The following is a 22,068-nucleotide window of genomic DNA, read 5'->3' on the forward strand; positions in this document are numbered from 1 at the left end:
ACAGGTGTTTGTAGAAAGCATTGGTGTAGAACTCTGCATAGTTACCAGTTCCATTTGAGGGGGTGCAGTGAAGCTAATTATACCATCCTGTAAGAGGTTATAATCTGCTTTGGAGAAGTTTTTTAGTTTAATTGCTGCTAGGGGAGGATAAGGTGCAATTGTTACTTCAAATGAGAATGATTTGTGGGCAGATCTCACCAGTGAAAACTTTACAGTGGAATGCTACAGTGGTCCCCCATATTGGTAAGCACCAGATCCAGGATGTTGGCACCCCTTGTGGGGGTGTCAACCAGCTAGTCCAGGGCATTGAAGTCAATGAAGTCAAGGAACCTTTGGGCAAGTGAGTTTGAGCACAAATAATTTACCCAGTCAATGGATGGGTAGTTAGTCACCCAAAACCATGGTGTTCGGATGTATCTTGATAGACTCAACCAGATCCAAATAGGCAGAGTGAGTGTTCTGATTCATGAAAGGGTCCTGTAGCTGGCAATGACTTGAATAGGTGCCCTACCAAGTATCACCTGGGAATCATACTGTTTAACCAATCTGCAGGCATATTTATCTTTAATGAATATTGATACACCGCCTCCTTTACTTTTCACACCTTCAGTTCGTGGTTTGAACGTGTGGAAGGAGGTGTAACCTGGTGTGGCTGGAGTGCACTCCACAGCCTCCTTGAACCAGGTCTCTGTGACTACGCAAATGTCTGCGTCTTCCAAGGTGAGGACTGCTTCCAGTGAATGTAGTTTCATGTTAAGAATCCTAACGTTTAGCGGTATAATTTTGAGGTTGTTTTTAGATGGAATTTTTACGTTGGGAATTTTGTCCTTAACACACTGCTGAAAAAAAGGCACTATGGGGGTGGCAAAAGCCTTAGCAAGTAGCCAAAATCCCAGGGGTGACAGATGAAGACCATCTCTGGCAAAGCATTGAGGTTTGTTGATAATGTCATCCCAGGCTGATAGATACTGGATCCCTTTGGAATGACACCAGAAACTAAGCCAGTTATTGAAGTCAGTCATTTTCTGTTTGTAGTGAGGCATCATCCTAGGTGAAGGTAAAATGCTGCTTAAGGCTAGGGACATACCTGCCTGTGACACATAATCCGAGAGCTCAGTTATGTCTCTCTTCATGTAGTCCAGAGAGGTACGTCTCAAGTTGTTCACACCAACATGGACTATGACTGAGTCATAACAGTACCTGTTGTTGAGAGACTTGAGTGCATGTGTGACATGGCGGATCTTAGCACCTGACAGACAGCTGACTGTGACCTTTTCCTTAACCAGCCTGGTGAGTGGGACATCTGTCTGTCTTACGATAGACGCACTTATGACTATTATCTTTGATTTTGTGTTTTGCCTTTAGGACTTGACAGTTGAGACACTGGTGCATGAGCTATTTTGTGTTCTTTAGAGGAAGTATTATGTGTAGTGTGCTTGTATTTGTTTTTGGTAGGTCTCTGGTGTTTAGGTGTGTTTCTGGTGAGGACCTCCGCATGAGAGGTATGTGTGATATGTGTTTGGGTGGAGTAGGAGGTGAGTTGTACATGCTGACAACCCACTCACTGTCATACGTACTGACTAGTGTCTGAAAAAGCATGGATTTAAGGTTCTTAATATAGTTGCATCTCTCACATGTTGTGTTTGTGTTGACTAGGAGTCGATGGTTGTTGGTGAACATGAGGCAGTTGCTACACTGCCTCAAGATGCCCATGTCGACCAAGCTGGCTGTAGAAATTGTGGGAAGTATATTCAGATGTATGCTGCAGACTGAGTTAGCCTAGGAGAAATGTGTTGGCTGAGTTACGTTTTAATCTGTTTGCTTTTGTACTTCTGTTTTTGCAGAAAGGTTATCGTCTCTTTATCTGAATCTGAAATGCATGCATCATGCTTTCATTCTTCCAGTAGGATGTACAGAAATAACACCTCTATTGGAAGTAGTAGTGCACAATTCCAAATGGCTGAGGGGAACATTCTGCATGCCCTTTTTATAAGGTGTTAGCTGTGAATTGTTTTGTGTCATATTTTGTGCGCTGGTTTAAATGCTACACATTATCAGGCAGCTAAAGTAAAAAGGCACATAGACTAAGCTGCCTGGAGTTAAAGTTTTACAGAAAACCACCATCACCCAGAAGATCGTAGGACTTGCAACCATATTAGTTAAGGAATTTCTTAAATGAATATTAATGTATTTCTGTACGTGACACTCTTATGCCTCTGTGCTGTTTTCCCTCCACCCTTTTATTTACTTGGTAGTTGCTTGAACTGTCACTGTTTATTTGGATTGCTCCAAGAAACAACTGAAGTAAGAGGGAGAACTTAATTTGCTCTTTGACTGTATCTCTTCTAGCGCAGGTCTTCAGTGTGTCCTACCCCCCATTGTTTGGAGAGTTTCCAATGTTTAAGCTGTTTTAAATGGTCACTTTCCCTTTAGGTCCAAGTTAAGCTCATCTCAGACAGTTACAGATGGTTTGGTAATGGCAAAACAGAACTGAAGGGCATGGGGATTGTGCCAGGACTGTGTAATTTGCATTTCAGCGTCAGGTCAGAGTGATGTTGATGGGCTGAGATGGTTAATGCTGCTAATAATCTTACGACTGTTCCATCTTGGAATACTTCATGGCATATCTTTTGTTTATTTCAGTAACTCTGTTTACATTAATTTATCTTGGGGTTTCTGTAATGTAAAAATATACTAACTGAAGCATTTTGAAATGCATGGTCATGGATGGTTGTATCCATGAAAAGTGTGAGAAATATTTTGAGTGAGATTTGTAGTTTGTGCGTTTGTGTTTCACTGATACCCTCTCTATTTTTGAGAGGCTGCATTTTGTAATGAATGTTAATGTCTATTTCATGTTTGCTAACGGGTGGGCATTGTGATACTGTTGAATTTTTTTCTTTTGTCTTGATTCCTTACTTCTGCTTTTTAGTATTTTCTTTTATTTTTTATTTCAGACTACTGTTTGTATAAGAGATGAGCTTAGTCTCTGTGTAAGAGATCCTTTCATTCTTTTGAGACATACCCAACATACAAACAGTCCTTTATTTTTGAAGTGCGTACACCTGGGTTAAGCATGAAGTTGTCTCTGGTAGGTCATTGCTCCACCAGGCAATAAATGCACATACATACATACAAGCTCCTGTTCAATGGATCATGCATTTATTTCTTACATTTGTGGGCTGTCAGAATTGATTGTATTTCTTCGCCCTCTTTAGCCTAAAAAATATTTGAGAGCTGTCATAACTGAGATTGTTTTCAGAGGCATTGTAATACTTTCATCCTGATGCCTTTACAGCTGTGCTGTTTATGGTAAGTAATTAATTGGTATGATATGTGGTCTTTGCAATTAGTGGCCGTTTCTGATATGGGGAGAATATGGTATGTTATGGGAATGTTAGCAGTCTAAATACATACCAAAGGTGTTCAGCTGTCTGCTCTCTGTGTGCTTCAGTGTAATGATTTAATGCATTGCTGTTTCAGGGTCATCAGAAGATGTCCACAATGGTTTACCCAAGAGAAGAGAAACTTGAGAAACTGACCCAGGAAGAAATCATTTCCAACACAAAGCTAGTGATTCAGGGCTTGGAGGCCCTCAAGAATGAACACAACTCCATCCTTCACAGCCTGTTGGAGACCATAAAGTGCCTGAATAAGGATGAGGAGGCCAACTTGGTTCATGAAAAGTCCAACTTACTTCGAAAATCTGTTGAAATGATTGAGCTTGGACTTGGGGAGGCTCAGGTGAGCTGCAGTATTAGATCCATTTAAGTGTACAATAGTGTCTTGTCAGAGTTGCATTTCAAAACTTGTGATTACCAATTTTTACTGGATTTTACAGTGCATGTAGGGGCATTTTATTTGTACTACAGTCTTATCTGTCAGGACTGACTGCACATATGTTTAGGAGTCAAAATATGATCCTGGTATATGATCTGTTTGAGCCAGTTGTGCATGCTTGACATTGCAGCCATGTTTGCCATAGTTTCCACATGCTAGTGTAAGGTTTTAAAAGCAGTGGATTAAAACAGTTGCTTCGAGAGAGAGAGTGCATGATATGTATGCATTGCTTTTGTTTTTATGTTACATTAAAGCATGCAAGTTAATAATATATGACATTAGATAGGGAAAGTTGAATTTTATTTTGCATTTGGAAGACAAGTGAGAAGAGATTAATTCCGCATACCAGCCAGTGGTGTGGTATAGGGTTAGACTAGGTTAATGCACTGTAGAAGTGCAATAGTACAGTATTTCAATGAAAGGGTAAGAGAACACAAGTGTGCAGAACACGCTTATTTTGCACTGAATGGAAAAAAGTCATGTTTTTAAGCACACATTTAAAATCTTTGCCTTGTGTGTTAGAGACTGGTGCTAGAAATATGTGGGCTGTCCCTCCCTGTGTCAGGATGCTGTTCATATTTATTTATTTATTTGCTTGTTTGTTTGTTTATTTTCCATTTAGAAAAGAAGTTATAATGGGCTTAAGGGTAGATTAAACATACTTGTACATTAATCTTTTACTTTGTATACTTTTGAACCCAAATATTTCTTACTCAAAAACACATTTGAGGGTCATTGTAAAATCCAGAAACATATTCAAGGCGTCTGAGAAATTTGCTTTAAGCATTTACTTTAAAATTAAACGAGATGGCAGTTGATTGTCCTATAGCTTTCTTATGGTAACCTTGCTTGTGTACTGTATTACGTATGCTTGTATTTCATTTTTATGGAACTAGTGGATTCATCGTATGTTCCTAAACTATTGTCTAAGTTAGGTTTCCTGTTAGAATTGAGTGGGAAAACTGCTTGTCCACTGGCACAGGGCAGGGCATATGAATGTGCTGTCAGCCACATATGATTTACTAGTGACTCAGGTGCTGAAGTCCTGACGGGAAAGGGGGAGTCACGACTTAGTGGATATTGCCAGTTAGAAAGAATATTTTTTTTTGTAAATGGGCATCCTGTCTTGGAGACTGGAAGAAGATTCCATGGCTATGCCCATACTGCTTTATCTTACTAGCATGTGTGTGTGACAGGAAATTGTTGCAGACATCCTTTGGTCACACACTAGGAGTGTGGCATGGCACTCATTCAGCATTAATGCATGACTGACCCCCATTTAGGGGATGATTCATAGTCTTAACTGCCTCACATAGTCTCCCTGGCAACTGTAAAGATAGCTGGAAAAAGAAACCGATGATCGCCATCAGAGTCAGGGGCAGAAAACAAAAACTGTGTTTTACAGTTTTTGCATCCAGATGCAAAAGGAAGGAAAAAAAAATGCTGCAAAGTAGGACAGAATTTCACCAAGAAAATGTTCACTGCACTGTGCAGTATCAGGTCCACACACTTGTCATCTGAAATTCAGTTCTGCCCATTTTATAATATTGCATCTTTATTTATTTATTTATTTATTTATTTATTTGCATTTGTTTATCAGGATAGTCCACTGGGCCAAGGAGAGCCTATGTTCAGTGGAGGCCCGGGGAGAAAAGCTCCATTAACATATAGTGCAAGTATTACACCGTACATATATAGTATAATATGGGGCAAACAATGTACATATATTATAAAGCAAGCATTTTTTTACAAACTCGACATGCCGTAGTTTGATACAGCCCCAGTCATTTTGGGGCTAGATCATAGCTATTAACATACAACATGAACAGTATGAATGTACATAAAATATAGTAGATCTAGTTGGAGATAGGAAGAATTTGGGTTGAAATATACACAAGATGAAATATAGTACAGTCTAGGTAGTAGGTTTTAAGAGTAGGGCCAATTGCTAGCATAGGCGGTAAGGTGTGGTTGAAGGTTAAACCATAGTAGAAGTTTAGAAATTCAGAAACACAGTCTGGTGATAAGAGCAGCTAAAGATATAACTTTAATTTAGGGTGAGTAAATGTAGAAGAATAGTCCATCAGAGTAGTTAAATACTAGTTTCAGGATGTCAGGGCAAGATAGGGAAGAGTTAGGGAAGGGAGGAGGCAGGAGGAGAGGCGTTCATGTTATAGGAACTGCAACCTTTGTACAATTGCATTTCCATAGTAAGGAACAGTGGTGTTTCAGGGATTTCTTAGAGAGGGGCACTGCTGATGGCCCTTATTGAAGGGGGAGAGAATTCCAAAGTTTGGCTACTGTGCAGGAGTAGCGTATTTCTCCTGCAGCACAGGTTGGTTTCACTACATTTAGGAGAAGCTGGTAAGTGGATCGGAGAGGTCTATTTGGTTGATATTGTGTAATTAGAGAAGACAAGGAAGGGCAGTTAGATGATTTGTAAATAAATTTGTGTGCAGTGATTAATTGGATGAGTGGCAGATAATGTGGTAGTGTCAACCAGTTTAGTATGTGAAGACATGAGCAGTGGTGAGAAGAATAATTTGTATTTGTTACAAATTTAGTGATTTTTATTGTAGCATGAGGTTAGTTTGTATTTTATGGATGCCAGGATATTGGTCAGGAGAGGTGCACCATAAAGAAGAGATGGTAGTGAGATGGAAGAGGCTAGAGATAGTTTTGCAGAATGGTTGAGGAAGTGTGTGTGTATATAGAGGGTGCCCAGTTTTTGGTGTGTTTTTTTTGATATTGGTCTGGATGTGCAGGTCAAATGTTAGGTTTTCATCTATGATGACACCTAGCAGTTTGGTATATGGTATGACCTCAATTATAGTGGTGATGTTTTTCGTGTTCCATTGTTGCAGCCATCACACTTGTGTTATCTGCCTGCAAGTAGCCCTCAGTCGGCCCGAATACCAGAGTCTTGGGATTTCTGTGTCGGATGCTGTCGCCTCTTCCATGATGTCAGGTCGTTAGGGGTATAAAACAGACAGCCAATGCCATTACATCAGTCTTTCTTGCTGAAAAGGATCCGAAAGCAGAAGCAGTTGGCAAGTGCCGGTCGGCCGCTACCTGAAATTTTCGTTTTTCGAGTTTCAAACCTGAAGTCTTCTAAAGCTAAGTACCCCGTTGGGGATTATTTTTTCTTGCTCTAACCGATGTCAGAAAAAGTTAACAATTGTCTTGCCTGTGGAATGCAAATACCGCACAGAGATTTTCATTCTTACTGCGTCACCTGTTTAGGCCCAGACCACGACGTTTTGTGCCTTGTTTAATGTCCGAACCATTCGTCTTTGGGCTATTTTTGTCACTAAATTCTTTCTCTGTCGTTCTCTGTATTCCAAAATGGCTTCGATAAGCCATCTGACTAACAGTCTTCCAAAAACGCATAAATATAAAGATAGAGACAGACCACATAGGTCCAAAACTTCAGACGACGCTTCCGTTAAGCTAGTCGCCAGTCCAACGGTACTCAGTGAGGCGCCTTTGCAGCCCCTGATGCCCGCTTCTATAGATTCGCAGGCCTCTGCTGAGACCCATTCGGAGTCCGGTATGCCGCGAGATGCTTCTTTGGCTATGGAACCTGCAGATGTATCTACCTTGGTTGAGTCCGGATCCGCTGTGCAGACACCGGCTTCTGAGGGTGTATTCTGACCTACCGATGTTCGCATTAAACTGACAACTTCGTTTTTAGCTAAAACTACCGAATTTCTCAGGCCAAGATTGCATACTACTAGAAAACCGACGACCAAAGCGCATGCTTAAGCTCCCATGCCACAAAAACAAATGCTTAGAATGGCTGAAGACCTTATCACCCTAATTAAGGGAAGCCAGCCTTCCCTTGCTAAGATACAAAGAACTGAGTTTCTTTCTGATTCTACAAACCTGGAGCCTGATGACTCTGACCCTTCTGATTACCAGGACATACCCTTATCAACCTTCGAGGATTCAGATGCAGAGGAATCTTTTCCCTCTGCCTCCCCTCCAGAGGATTTTTCTTCTGGTGAAACCTTGCATACTTTAAGAGAGCATTTCTGCTGGGAATGCCAGGACTATCCTCAGTCCAAAAAGAGACTCAGAGAATTTTTAGAGTTGCCTCAGCGCAGGCCTCTAGCTATACCCCCTGTCCTGGATGTTGTAGTCTTCATGGAATCCATTCTTACTCCAGACACTTTACCACCGGCCCCTAGAAAACCTGACTGGTACTGCAGAGTACCTGATTCTCACAAATTTCCCTTTAAGAATCCTACTGCGGATCCAGAGACCATTTCCCAGGGACCTAAAGGGATTAAGGCTACTACAGCCAAAAACCCTACTCCTTCAGACAAGGATTCCAGAGCTTTAGACAGATGAAGTAAGAAGGTATATACCTTTGCAACTCTTGCCATCAGGGCATTGAATTGCCAGTTTCACATGTTGAAGTACCAGCAACATATTATGGAACATATTAAACAAAAAATGGTGTTCTCTCCAGATTATGCAGAAAATAAAGATTTACGAGTTAATGCATTCTGCAAACCAGGCTAATAAACATACTTTGCAGTGGGGCTTTGATGCCCTAGAAGCATCTTGCAGGGCTGCAGTCACTGGGTCTGTACTGAGGAGGCATGCTTGGCTGAAGGAACAAACCTTGCCAGACCATGTCAAATCAAAATGACTAGGCTTTTTTTAAATCAGGACCGTTTGTTTGGCACCAAAGCAGAAGAGGTTCTTAAAAAGATGGAAGAAAAAGCTAAATCTATGCAAACTGTTAAAGAATTCTTACCAGTGCAGCCACCTAGATTCAGTAGGCATTGGCCTTCTAAAAACTGGTCCTTTCCAGTCCCTTCCAGGCCTTCCTAGTTCAAACTCAGGGGAACCAGACCACCAAGACTACAGTCTCAGGGTATGCAGAGATCTAAACAATGGAGTGCTCCCACCTCAAAAACAGGGAGTGGCAAGCCACCCCCTTATGGGAAAAGTTCACAATGACTTTTCAGTTATCCTTCCCAGCCCTGCCAACTACTTTCGCCCCTAGGCCTTCATGCCAAAAACTGGATGTCCATTACTCAGGACCGATGGGTTCTAAACATTGTATCCCAGGGGTACATGTTCTACTTCCATTCCCTGCCAACACCAAGCGGGTTTCCAGATCTTCCTCCAAACCAGTGGGCAGAGGCTCAAAAGCAAGTACTTTCCCTGCTCAATATCAGGGCCATTCAACCTGTTCCAGTAGAACAAAGGGGACAGGGTTTCTACTCCAGACTGTTCTTGGTGCCCAAATAAGTGGGCTCTTGGTGCCCAATCCTGGATCTATCAATTCTCAACACTTTTCTGGTGGTCGCAAAATTCAGAATGCTTACCCTGCAACAGCTTATCCCTATGCTAGCCAAGGATGCCTGGTTAGTCACCCTAGACTTAAAAGAAGCTTATCTGCACATCCATATATGGGAGTCTTGCAGGAAATATCTACGCTTCAGGGCAGGCTCTATCCACTTTCAGTTCTCTGCACTTCCCTTTGACTTATCTACTGCGCCCAGAGTATTCACCAAGTGCCTGGCTCCAGCCATTACATACTGCAGGCAAAGAAATATCCAAATTTTTGTGTGATTGCCTGATTCAGGCGGACAGTCAGGAATTGCTACTTCATCACCTGGCATTTGTAAAAAGACTCCTATCCTCATTGGGGTACACCATCAACGAAAAGAAATCACAACTGGTACCCAGTCAAAAAATTGTATTCCTGGGAGCAAGCTTGAACACAACTTCCCAGATGGCATTTCTCACTCCAGAAAAACAGGTCCATTTGAACAACTACTTCAAACAAATGGCCACCAAAACCCAGCTATCTGCAAAGAAAATACTGCAAGCCCTAGGGTTCATGGCCTCATGCATTCTGCTAATTCCATGTGCAAGACTGCATGTGAGGAAGCTTCAATGGTACTTAAAAAGTCTTTGGTGCCAGCATTCTCAGGACATGGAAACAGTCATTCCTGTCATACCTTGTCTAAGGGCAGAGTTCCTTTGGTGGGCAGAAGCATGCAGCCACAACAAGGGACTGCCTTTGACTCAACCCCTTGCTGCCCAAATCCTGACTACAGACGCCTCAGACAATGCATAGGGGGCTCACATGGCAGGCAAATGCATTCAGGGCAAGTGGAACCCAGGACAAATTCTCCTGCACATCAATCAAAAAGAGATGTTAGCTGTACAGTATGCTCTGACAGCCTTCAAATGCCTAATCCATCCAGGACAGCTGCTGATAAAAACAGACAACACCACAGGGGGGAACCCATTCTTACCCACTCTGCAGGTTAGCCATGGCCCTGTGGAACACAGCCTTGAGCAACCAAGTGCATCTAAAAGCTCAATTCCTGCCAGGCAAACTAAATTCACTGGCAGATTACTTAAACAGAAATCTCCTGGACCCACACGAGTGGAAATTGAAGCCCAACACCTTCAACCTTCTAATCCAGAAGTGGGGAACACCGGAGGTGGACCTCTTTGCCTCCCCCGAGAACCACCAGTTGAGCAAATGTTGCACCAGCCAGGAACCCTCACAGCAGGGCCTGGAAGGTGGATGCCTTATCCTTCAAATGGGAAACCTCTCAATTTACGCCTTTCCCCCTCTGCCCCTTCTCTCAAAGGTACTACTCAAGATCAGACAGGACAGCCTAAGGGCAATTCTTATTGCCCCAGACTGGCCATGCCAGCACTGGTACCCATTCTTACGCAGTCTGACAACAGTGCCACCCTGGCACCTTCATCAGACACCTTCCCTGCTCTCTCAGCAGGAGGGACAAATTTTGCATCCACAGCTGCAAACTTTAAACCTTGCAGCCTGGCTTACCTCCTTGAATACTCCACTAGCAGCCCTCAGCAAACAGGTGCTGGATGTCATTCTTGAGGCCAGAAGGCCTAGTACTAGGAAATCCTATACTGAAAAGTGGAAAAGATATTGTTCTTTGAATCAGTCTCAAGGAAAGGACACAGCTGTGTCCTCCTCACCTCAAATCCTTGATTACCTAGCAGAGCTACTCCACAAAGGCCTATCCTTCTCCTCGATTAAGATTCATGCCTCTGCCAGCTCAGCTCATTATAATACTGAGCCCACCTCTATTCTCTCACCCTCTCATCAAACCGCTCCTTAGAGGGGCTAACAACTTAAGGCCCCCTAAGAGAGCACCCACCCCTGCCTGGGACCTTAACTTTGTACTGGAAAAACTCACGCTTCCCCCTTTTGAACCTGTGGCTTTAGCAGCGTTAATATTCCTTTCTTGGAAAACAGCATTGCTTTTAGTCATAACCTCAGCTAGAAGAGTGTCCGAGTTATAGGCACTAATGGCTGTGGAACCCTTCATTATTTTACATGCTGACAGGGTTTCCCTTAGGACTAACCCGTCCTTTATGCGTGCAGTGGTCTCCAGTGTGGCTCTAAACCAAGCCATCCATTTGCCAACCTTCTTCCCTAATCCTCAAAATAAAGGGGAAAGGATCCTGCACTCCTTGGATGTGCACAGACCGCTCAGGTTCTACCTTGACAGGACTAAACCTTTCAGAAAATCTGACCAGCTGCTAGTCAACTTTGCTACAGGGGCAGAGGGCAAGGCCATTTCAAAACAAACCATTTCCAAATGGATAGCACCCTGCATCCATTTCTGCTACAAGCACCATGGAAAACCTACCCCACAGGGGATCAGAACACATTCCACTAGGGCCACTTCCACCTCTACAGCATTTCTCAGGGGAGTCCCTGCCAGGGACATTCTGGAAGCGGCAACCTGGAGTTCTGTACACACCTTCACCAAGCATTACCACTTACCTATTTTTTCTAAATCCAGAGCTGGATTTGCTACAGCAGTCTTACAAGGCCTGCTAGGCAGCCCTAACTGCAACAGCGAAACACAAAGAACATAGCATAGTTGTGTACACTTACCATAAATGTAGATGTTCAAGTGTATTCACTGTTGCATTCCTGGTTTCCCTCCCTCCAGCCCCCTGTTTTTCTCTATCCTTTCTACCTATCCTCTATATGACCATTTTTTTGGCAGTGGTGTTTACTTTTTACTGGTGGTGTTCCACACCATGTACTAGCTTCCTATCTGTGGGGGCTTCTGACATCTGGGGCAAGAAAAACTGGTGTTGGCTGCCTGTTTTATACCCCTGATGACCTGACGTCATGGAAGAAGCGACAGCATCGAATGCAGAAATCCCAAGACTCTGGTATTCGGGCCGACTGAGGGCTACCTGCAGGCAGATAACCCAATACACTCGAACATCTACATTTATGGTACGTGTACACAACTGTACTTCTTGAGCTTGGATGGTGACATTTTCTTTGATTAGTGGAGTGGAGGTTTTGGGTACAAAAAAATGCAAGTTTTGTTGTGTTGGGGTTTAGGACGAGATGGTTATTGGACATCCATATATCTATCGTAGTGAGGATGTCTTGTATGAGTTGGTGTAGTTCAGATGAGGAGTTGGCAGCACAGATGATTGTAGAATCATCCTCATATTGAATGATGGTACTTTGAGTAAGAGAGGTGTAGAAGTTATTGATAAAGATGCTGAACAAAAGGGGCCCTAGTATGGATCCTTGTGGAACACCTGTTGTGTCAAGGAAAGGAGAGAATGAATTTTGCCATTTGGTTGATTGCTGCCTGTTTGTGAGGTAGTTTGAGTTTAGGGATGAGGTTGAGATGCCTATGCCAGCCAGTTTTAATGAGTAGGAGAGAGTGGGAGCGATTGTATCAAAACCCTTGGAGAGGTCTAAAAAGAGAGAGGAGATGATGCTGCCATTATCTCGGGCTTGGTTAACTGTGTCAGAGAAGGATATGAGAGCTGTAGTAGTGCTATGGTCTGACCAAAATCGATGCTAGGTGGGAGAAAGTATTTGATTGTGAAGCATGTAGTGAAGAAGCTGGGTGTGGATGCACTTTTCCAGAATCTTAGAAATGGGTGAGAGGATGGCAGTGGGTTGGAAGTTGGAGATGTCTGTGTTTAGTGCCTCCTTTGTAGAGAGGCAGATTGTATGCCTTTTTCCAAATAGTGAGTATGTAGGATTCCAGAATACATCTGTTAATAACCATGCTGATGGGATAGACTATAGAACTAAAACAAGTAAACTCTTGAAGATGCGGACACGCTGAATGTAGAATAACTTTTATTCAACTCACAATTCAGAGAACAAACAATAAACTAAAACAAAAAACTCTTCTACGTTCATTGTGTTTGCATCTTCAGAGTTTTTTTGTTTTAGTTTATTTGTTTTCTGAAGCGGTTTACCTTAATGCTGTCAATTATTTTGTGGTTCTTAGACTATAGAACTGGCAGAGATTTGCAGGAACTTGGGAGGTAGGTTGTCTGGGGCGTTGGTGCAAGGTTTGAGTTTTTGAAGCAGATTTTTTATTGTGTTAGTGGGGATAGGTGAGAAAGAGAAACTGATGGAAGGGGGAGTAGGGGCGTGTTGGGTGGATGGGTTGGAAGGAAAGGTGGCAGTTAGATTAGCTATGGTGTTGAAGAGTGAAGCTATTTCAGTGGGTGTTTTGTCTGGGTTTGGGCAAAGATTGTTACTTGACCCTGGATTTATTAAGGAATTGAAGGAACTCGAGAACTTTTTAGGGTTTTGTTTATGTTGGTTTTGTAGGGTAAGGTATTGATCTTTTTTGTCTTTTATGATTAGACGCTTAACTTGATTGTGGAGTTGTTTTATATTTTGTCAGGTTGTAGTCATTTTTGTATTTTTTTGCCAGTTTTTCCATCCTTTGTCCCTAGCGGTCTTGAGCTGTTTAGTGGGTTTTGTGAGCCAGGTGGCATGAGTAGCTTTTACCCTCCTTAGAGTAAGTGGAGCTTGGTTGTTTAGGACCTTGAGAAATGTAGAGTTAAAGAACTGAACAGCCTCATCTAGGGGAAGGAATATCAGTGGATTCCAATTGATGCATTGAAAAGTGTTGTTAAATGTGGTAGGGGAGAAATGGGATAGGTCTCTAGTTTGTAGTGATGTCTGCTAAGTGTTGTGGTGTTTTTTCGAAGTATGAAGGCAGGAAGGGATCGCTTAAGCTATTGAGGAGTGTTCCTGTGGATGCAGTCTTATTTTGGTCAGACACTACAATCCAATCCAGGATAGAGCGACTGTTATTGTTTTTGTTTGGTCTCGTTATGTCATTGTTTAGTTGGGTGAAGGTATATAGGTTGATATTGGAGTTGGGATGTTGGTGGGAGATGTCTAGCCAATTAATATTGATGTCTCCTAAGGTGATAGTATCATTTTCTGTATTGTTTGATGCCCATGCAAGTATTTCCTCTAATACAGAATGTTATTGCCAGGAGGAGTGTATAATACAGTAATACAGATGCTTTTGCAATTGTTCAGTCTAAGGAAGTAGACTAATATTTCAGCTGAGAAGAAGAATTATGTAAGAGGGCCACTGTAATTGCAAATCATAACATTTGCGTTATGCCCACTTTTTCTGTGTTTAACCCAGTTAGAACCGTATCAGCAGTCCTGTATTTGAAGATCTTAGCTGGTCCCCTTGTCAACATTCTGTGGAATCTTCATGTGGTCATATGCACTCCTTTCTAGTTAGCATTGCTGGGACCTTTAAGTTATTCCTGTCACTTCTGATCCTTCACACCCCACAACAGTGTCAGAGAAGTCATCTGTATAGTGGCTTATAATCTTCTGTCTTCAGAGTTTTTCATTTAATCTTCAAGTAAATGATTTTTTTTATAATTGTGGTAGGCTGTCATCATTAATTAAACAATACAAATGATCATTAAACAATACAAATGATCATACATGCAGAAACTTTGGGTTCTAGCACTCACTTAAAAATAGACAACAGAGTTAGAAAACAGGAGAAGTAGGGTAGAGCTCTTAAACTCACTACTACCTCATCTGGTTAAACTGTTTAAAAAAAATTTCTCTCAAACAACTGCTTACCTATACCAATGCAATATTTTTATGTTGTTTTTTGCCCCCCTCCCCAGGACTTTGCCTGTTGGTTCTGCTGCTGGCACCCAGTTAACACATTTGTTCTAGGGATATAGGAGTTGAGCATTCCTGTGATAGATGACAGCCCTATGACCCATTTGTTTCTGCACGCATATTCCAATCCACTCCATGTTTCCTTGTAAATGTCAGAGTGTAGGGAACAGGCCAGCTTTCTGGTCCCAGGATGCACCTCCTTCAGTGGCTTCTCCCAGCCTTGGCATCACTGTCTTAACAATTAGAAACATTTGCTAAGTTCTCCTCAACTGCCAGTGTGAGATGCACTATGACAGCATGGATTCAGCAGGCTGGAATGTAACGGTCTCCTCCTAGGTGTCACTGTTCTTGTGAGCCAGTGCCACCTGTCTCCCCTAAGATGGTCAAGCCGACATTAGCCTCTCTCTGCCAACCTCTCTAACCAGCTTCTACAGCTCAATGAGCCACTGTTTGAACTCATGCCATCTACTGCATAATCGGAACCTATTCCTGTATGCTACAGAGTTGACCAAGCCAATGCAGTACATGCTGATTATCCACCAACATAGATTCCTAAATAGGAATACCCAAACTGCAGTCTTCATCTTTACAGAGACAGTATTCACTAATGTCAATAAAGGTCACTTGACATTAACTCTGTTCACTGAATTCACCTAAGTCTTTTTTTAATTCATTACCATTTTATTAATCTTTTCAGTATATGGTTGGTAGTATATTCACATTCAATTCAGTCTTACAAGCAAAGAATAAATGAACAAAATAAATATAGCAAATATGTGTCTTGTGCACCTTAATAATAACACTGCTTTGCCACACCCTTGATAAAGTCAAAATTATAAAAAGCATAATCTTTTAATGGTGTTCTGCATACAGATTCACCCTTTTATTGATTGTGCAAACACTAAACAAGCTGCAACTGATTTTACGAATGCAATCAGTATTGCAATATTTGAGTCCTGTTGCTTCTGACCTATTTGCATAACAAAACTATAGTAAATGCATTTAAAAATGTGATTGTAATTTTGATGATTAAAGATTACAATGCAAAGTACATCTCTAGAACAAATCATTTACAAAACTTAAAATATGCCAGACCAGTTATAAATTATTTTAAGAATCAAATGTGGCAGCTGTCAGTCATACCTGTCCTTCATAAAACCTTCCATAGCCAGCAAAACAGTCACTTATAGAAAACCAATTTGAATGATGCATTCAGTGGCAAATGTGCAGAAGGAAATGTGGAAAGTTTTGAAAGAGAAATTGAATAAAAACAAATGTTTAACATCAGGATCTAGGCACACAGCCTCAGGAGGATATATTTTCATAAAAGCAAGATACACAATTAAGGTGAGAGACGAAAAGTATAAATAAATGGAAAAGAGGTTGAACTTTGAAAACTGAAATAAACCAGCTGGAGAGAGAGATTAAACATAGTGTGAGACAAGATAACGAAAATTTTGAAAATGTATATAAAGATATTGAGCATAATAGGAAACCATTTTATAGATAAGCAAGATGTGGTAGGAGTAATGGCATACACATTTACAGACAATTTACTGATTCTAAAATTTATTTTCTGACTTGACAGGTAATAGATATATTTACAAAATCTTAGGGAAAGCAGCTTGGCTCCACAAAGGGGGTCATAAATTGTTCTAGAGGGATTCAGGTAACTGCAGGTAATGAAATCAAATTAGGTTATATACTTAAAAAGAACTACACAAACTAGATCCAAACAACGCACAGGGAGGAGACTGAATTAGTAATAATGACCTGTGAACACTTTAACATGAACTTACAGTACCATTATATCTGTTATTTACTAGAATGTATAAATATGGAGTGATTCCTCATGATTGGAGGCATGCACTTCTTAAACCTGTCTTTAAAGGAACTTGCCTTTAAAGGAAGGAGTAGTTGGACAAACCTAGAGTGCTACCTACCCATACATTTACTTTAATGTTGTGGAAAAATAATTGAGAGGGTTACATTGGATCAGCATATGTATGTTAAAAATAGATCTATTACCACCCGTTACATGATGTTGTATAACAATATAATAGCAGATATGAATGAAAAGTTGTGCTATGATGTAATTTATAAAACATTTGACTTTGCATTTGATAAGATCATACAGAAAACACTAATCAATAAATTAGAACTAGATATTGATATACTCTTGCTGTGATGGGTAGCTGTGATGGGTAGCTGCATGGCTTACAAATAGGCCATGGCAAGGATCATAAAGCAATTAGACAGGTGAAATTCGAGGTTACAGACAGTATCCCACAGAGCTCTATCCTAGGCCCATGCTTTTTTGAATTTATCTTTCAAATCTATCAATTTCATCTTAGGGCTTCCACAGTCTGTTTGCAAAATTAAAATGAGTGAACTGATTCCATGTTTTACAGACAGGGCATGTCTACAAAAGAAGTGAATAAATTGACCATTTGGACACAGGAGAAAAAATATGCTGATAAATGCATCAAACATTAAGCATATGAAATTTGGGAGACCTAAATTGAAAGAGGAATCCATAATGCAGCTGACAGTGATTGAAACTGTAGATTCATTTAAGGGTCTGGGTAGATCCAGCTTTGAGTTTTTTCGTAAGCATGTCAACGAATTAGCTATTGATAGTTTTAGAACTGTAGATTGTATAAAAAAATGTACAAAGTTAGGAAATCAGAAATGATTAAGTCATTAGATATATTAGACCCAAACTTGAGTATGGAATAACAGTATGGAAACCTTATAAGATATCAAGCATGAGGAAACTGGAAAGAGTACATTGAAAATATACCAAGGGCATCCATGGATGTGAAAATTTAAGTTATTATGAAATACTAAAATTTCTGAACTTTTGCAGTGTCTCATATAGATATTTAAGAGAAGATCTTATTCAGTTATGAAAAGCATCTAGAGACAACAACCTCTGGGAATTTTGGGGGTAATTAAAAAGTAGTAAAGAATCATTAGACAACCTATGTAGAACATTCTAAAGGAATTTAAAAGTGAACTAATTGGCTCTCTGAGAGAGTAGATGATGCATGGAATAGACCATCACATTGTATTAAAACAAGCACTAGTTTAGATATTTAGATACTTATTATGGGAACAACTGTTATGGTGTATTGGCAGGCTAGAAGAGCATTATTGCCCGTGCTTGAAATATTTGAAAGTAAGTGTGTATGTATTTACAGACATAACCTTGTACTATTGGGGTAAGATAACACTGATAACAGGCATATATCTAATTTATCCAACTGCCCCAAACATTCAAAGTTACTGTCCTACAATTAGATTTCAGAATCAAATAACAAGGATAAGTTCAGTATAACAATAAAATTGTCATTCATTTAAACTAAACTTGTCAGTAACATAGTATATTTCCAGTCACTATACAAAAGGCCTATAAGATAATACTATGCAGAACTAATATATTGTTCCAACAGCACATCCACTTTGAGTCCCATAGATTTATGCAGTAGGAATTTTTATGCCAGTTATCACAAATACCAAGCAGCTTTAAAAACACCCTTAGAGTAAATTTAATATTACCACAAAAGCATGGTTCCCTGCATCATTAAATATGTCAGATTACAATATTGATTGTTCATTTAGAGTTAACATACCATTATAGTTTTTTTCTTTCAAAAAAAAAAAAAAATACATTTGAAGAAAAAAAAAGTCAGATTACCACTGCATTTAGCTGTTAGTACACAAAACATTATCTGACAAAGTACGGATTACTGTTTGCAGATGGGCAGCAGAAGATTCAAGCAAGTATTACTGCAGTCAGATCCAGCTACACTTTCACATTTGCCTCTTCAGAGTTCTAATCTGTGATGCAAACTAACTCAAACAATAAATGAAGCCTTGGATTATCTCAACTGATGTGAGGTATTGCCAGCTAAGCCAGGAGAAGTAGGGTAGCACATGCGCCAGTTTAGCGAACTGGAATTTAGTAAAATAATTATATGTTGCTTGATTATAAAACTGATTTGAAAATGTGTTTATAAAGTTGTTTGTGTACAAAAAAATGTACCAGGAGTGAGTCCTGACTGTAACTGATTAAATGTATGTGGTTTAACAGAGGATACTGGAAGAGAAGAGGTTAAGCTCAGTCCCAGCTAATTTTGAAAAATAGCAAATTAAATTACTTAAATTAGATCATAAAGATTTTGTCTTACAGTTCTGATTGCAGCCAGAGAGGAAATGTCTGGGAAAACAAGCACTAGAAAACCTTTGCCTACTTCCAGAAACTGCAACAGATTTGAGCAAAACTGTGTGTGTGTGTGTGTGTGTGTGTGTGTGTGTGTGTGTGTGTGTGTGTGTGTGTGTGTGTGTGTGTGTGTGTGTGTGTGTGTGTGTGTGTGTGTGTGTGTGTGTGTTGACAGATATGTGCTAAATCTTGGCAGTTTCTAGCAATGGAGGAGGGTTACATGGGAACCAGAAGTCAGATGACCAGATGTATGTGATGTCATTCTGTAATCTAGGACAGAAATGATGTTTAATACTAGATGAGACTGAAGTCTCTTTGCAGTCTATTTTTTGGAACCTGACAGAGAAGGACCCCTCACCTACTTCATCTTGCCTTGCTCAAGTAAGTGAACCAGGGAATAGTAAATCTGATATTGTTAATCCTCGTTCATTCGTTACGCATGGGTATCTGTTCCGACCTCGGAACCGAGCCAGCCATTTTCCAAGCTTGCGTCAGCTTCAAACTCTCGAGCTAAACTCTTACCCACAATCTCCCTCTCCCTGATGTTCATCGTGCATACAGCTGCAGTCATAACAGATGGGTTCTTCTGCCGTCAGGCGGGTCCTCGGTCGGCCGAATTCCAAAGTCTAGGTCCGGCGTCGGTTGTCGTCGCTTCTTCCCTGTCGTCAGTGCGACAGGGGTATAAAGGAACCAGCCGACGCCATTTTCTTCAGTCTTTCTTGCTGCGCGGTGCCGAAGCAGAAGCAGTTCACAAGTGCCGGTCGGCCAGCTCCTGAAATTACGAAAATTTTGCAACTGAAGTCTTCTTGAAAGCTAAGTACCCCGTTGGGGAAACTTTTCCTGCCTCAGACCGATGTCAGACAAAGTTAATAATTATATTTCATGTGGGAAGCAAATACCGCATAAGGATTTTCATTCCCTCTGCATTCCTTGCTTAGGCCCAGACCACGACGTCTCGGTCTGTCGTTTTTGTGCTACATTCAACAAACGCACCATTAAGCGTCGGGCGGAGTTCGCCCAGCACTATTTTGGCAAAAAATTTAACTACATTATGTCGTCGGATACTCCGACTCCAGTTTTGTCTAAAAGATGCAAAGATAAGGACTGACACACGAGGTCCGCGGCCTCTACCGACTCCACGCCAAAGCTGACTACAGGTGGTCCGGTTCTCAGCGAGGCACCTACGCAGCCCCTGCCTACCGACGACACTTCATTGGCGGTGTCTACTGTGCCCGAGGTCGCAGGCTCCTCGGCCCACACCCCGACTACAGATACCGAAGCCACTCTAGGTGGTGAAACTCAAAATGTAGACAGGTCTGCCTCCTCTCAAGGTGTCTTCAGGCCTTCCTCCTCTTTTTCCTTCAAGGCTTTCACTAAGTCTAAAGCAGCCATGCATTCTAAGAGACAAGCTCCACAGGGCCCTTCTCCAGGCCCCATGCCTAAAAAACAGATGCTTAAAATGGCTGAGGATTTAATTACTCTTATCAGGGGTTCCCAACCCCCCCCCCCCCCGGACAAAAGGCCCAGAGTGGAGGAAGAATCCCCCTCCTCTGACCAGGCCTCCATTATTTCAGAGCACTCTTGATGAACAGGAACATTCATACTCCCCTTTTGAAGATTCTGATGCAGAGGAGTCCATTCTCCCTGTCTCCCCCCCCAGAGGATTACTCATTTGGGGAAACCATGCATACCTTGAGGGAACACTGGGAAGGCCAAGAGTACTCAGACTCCAAGAAAAGGCTTAGGGATTTTCTCTTGCTCCCTCAGCACAGGCCTCTGGCTATACCTCCTGTCTTAGACATACTAGATGATGTGTATTCGGAGGCCTGCCTTAACCCAGACTCTTTACCTCCAGCCCCAGTCAAGCCTGACAGGTACTACAGGGTTCCTGACTCACACCAATTTTTATACAAAAGCCAAGCGGCTGACCCAGAAACTATCTCACAGGGTCCCAAGGGAATTAAGGCCTCCACTGCTAAAAATCCATTACCTTCCGAGAGAGATTCCAGATCTTTAGAAAGGTGGGGAAAAAAGGTCTACACCTCGGCCACCTTAACCATGAGGGCATTAAATTGCCAGTTCCATATGTTAAAGTACCAACAGTTTCTGTTATCACAGTTGAGAAGCAAAATTTCACAACCTGAACAACCAGACTTGGAGTTGCAGGATTTGATGCATAGTGCAGAACAAGTGGGTAAACATACCTTGCAATGTGGTTTTGATGCTCTAGAGGCCTCATGTAGAGCTGCTGTTACAGGATCAGTCATACGTAGACATGCCTGGCTCAAGGAGCAAACCTTACCAGATCATGTCAAAGCTAAATTACTAGATGCCCCTCTACAAAAAGATGTATTATTTGGTGTTAAAGCTGAGGAGGTATTAAAGAAATTGGAGGAAAAGGCTAAATCAATGCAAACAGTGAAAGATTTTCTACAGGTACAACCTCCACGTTTCAGTAGAAATTGGCCTTCCAAAAATTGGTCCTTTCCAGCCACGGACAGACCCCAAAGAGGTAGATACAGGCGCCCGAGGGGCAGAGGGCAATCTCAAGGATCGTTTAAAGGCAGACAATGGCAAGCTCCTACACAAAGAGGTGGTGAGGCTAGTTCACAGCCATTCAGAAAGCAAACCCAATGACTTTCCCCTTTGCATGCCAAGCAAGGCTCAAATGGCAGCACCCTTAGGCGGAAAACTGGCATTATTTTCGAAAAATTGGCATATTGTCACAAAAGACAAATGGATCCTGGACATTATAAACAGAGGCTACAGATTCCATTTTCACACCCTTCCACAAAAGAGAGGCATGCCAAACCTGCCACACAATCAAAGAGCAGAGGCACAAAGACAAATTTCAGATCTCATGGACATGAAAGCTATTCAAGAGGTACCTACTCAAGAACAAGGTCAAGGTTTTTATTCCAGACTATTCCTGGTACCAAGGAAGGGAAAAGATTGGAGACCTATTTTGGACTTATCCATCCTAAACACATTTTTACTCGTGCCAAAATTCAAGATGCTCACATTACAGCAGCTTCTT

The 22,068-nt window shown here is 41.4% G+C and overlaps 1 protein-coding gene across 8 annotated transcripts in view; it reads left to right on the forward strand.

The window, feature by feature from the left end:
- Nucleotides 1-22,068, forward strand: part of LOC122792271 (kinesin light chain 1-like) — a 1,642,552-nt gene that overhangs the window by 448,388 nt on the left and 1,172,096 nt on the right. For all 8 annotated transcript variants that reach the window (XM_044060030.1, XM_044060031.1, XM_044060032.1 and 5 more), the window contains one exon: nt 3,484-3,744. In XM_044060030.1, coding sequence (XP_043915965.1) covers nt 3,496-3,744 — 249 coding nt within the window. In that variant the 5' untranslated portion in view covers nt 3,484-3,495. The remainder of the gene's footprint in view (nt 1-3,483; nt 3,745-22,068) is intronic.

The sequence above is a fragment of the Protopterus annectens genome, chromosome 1.part2 (genome assembly GCF_019279795.1).
Source record: "Protopterus annectens isolate FY-2018-M chromosome 1.part2, PAN1.0, whole genome shotgun sequence".
NCBI classification, from domain to species: domain Eukaryota; kingdom Metazoa; phylum Chordata; order Ceratodontiformes; family Protopteridae; genus Protopterus; species Protopterus annectens.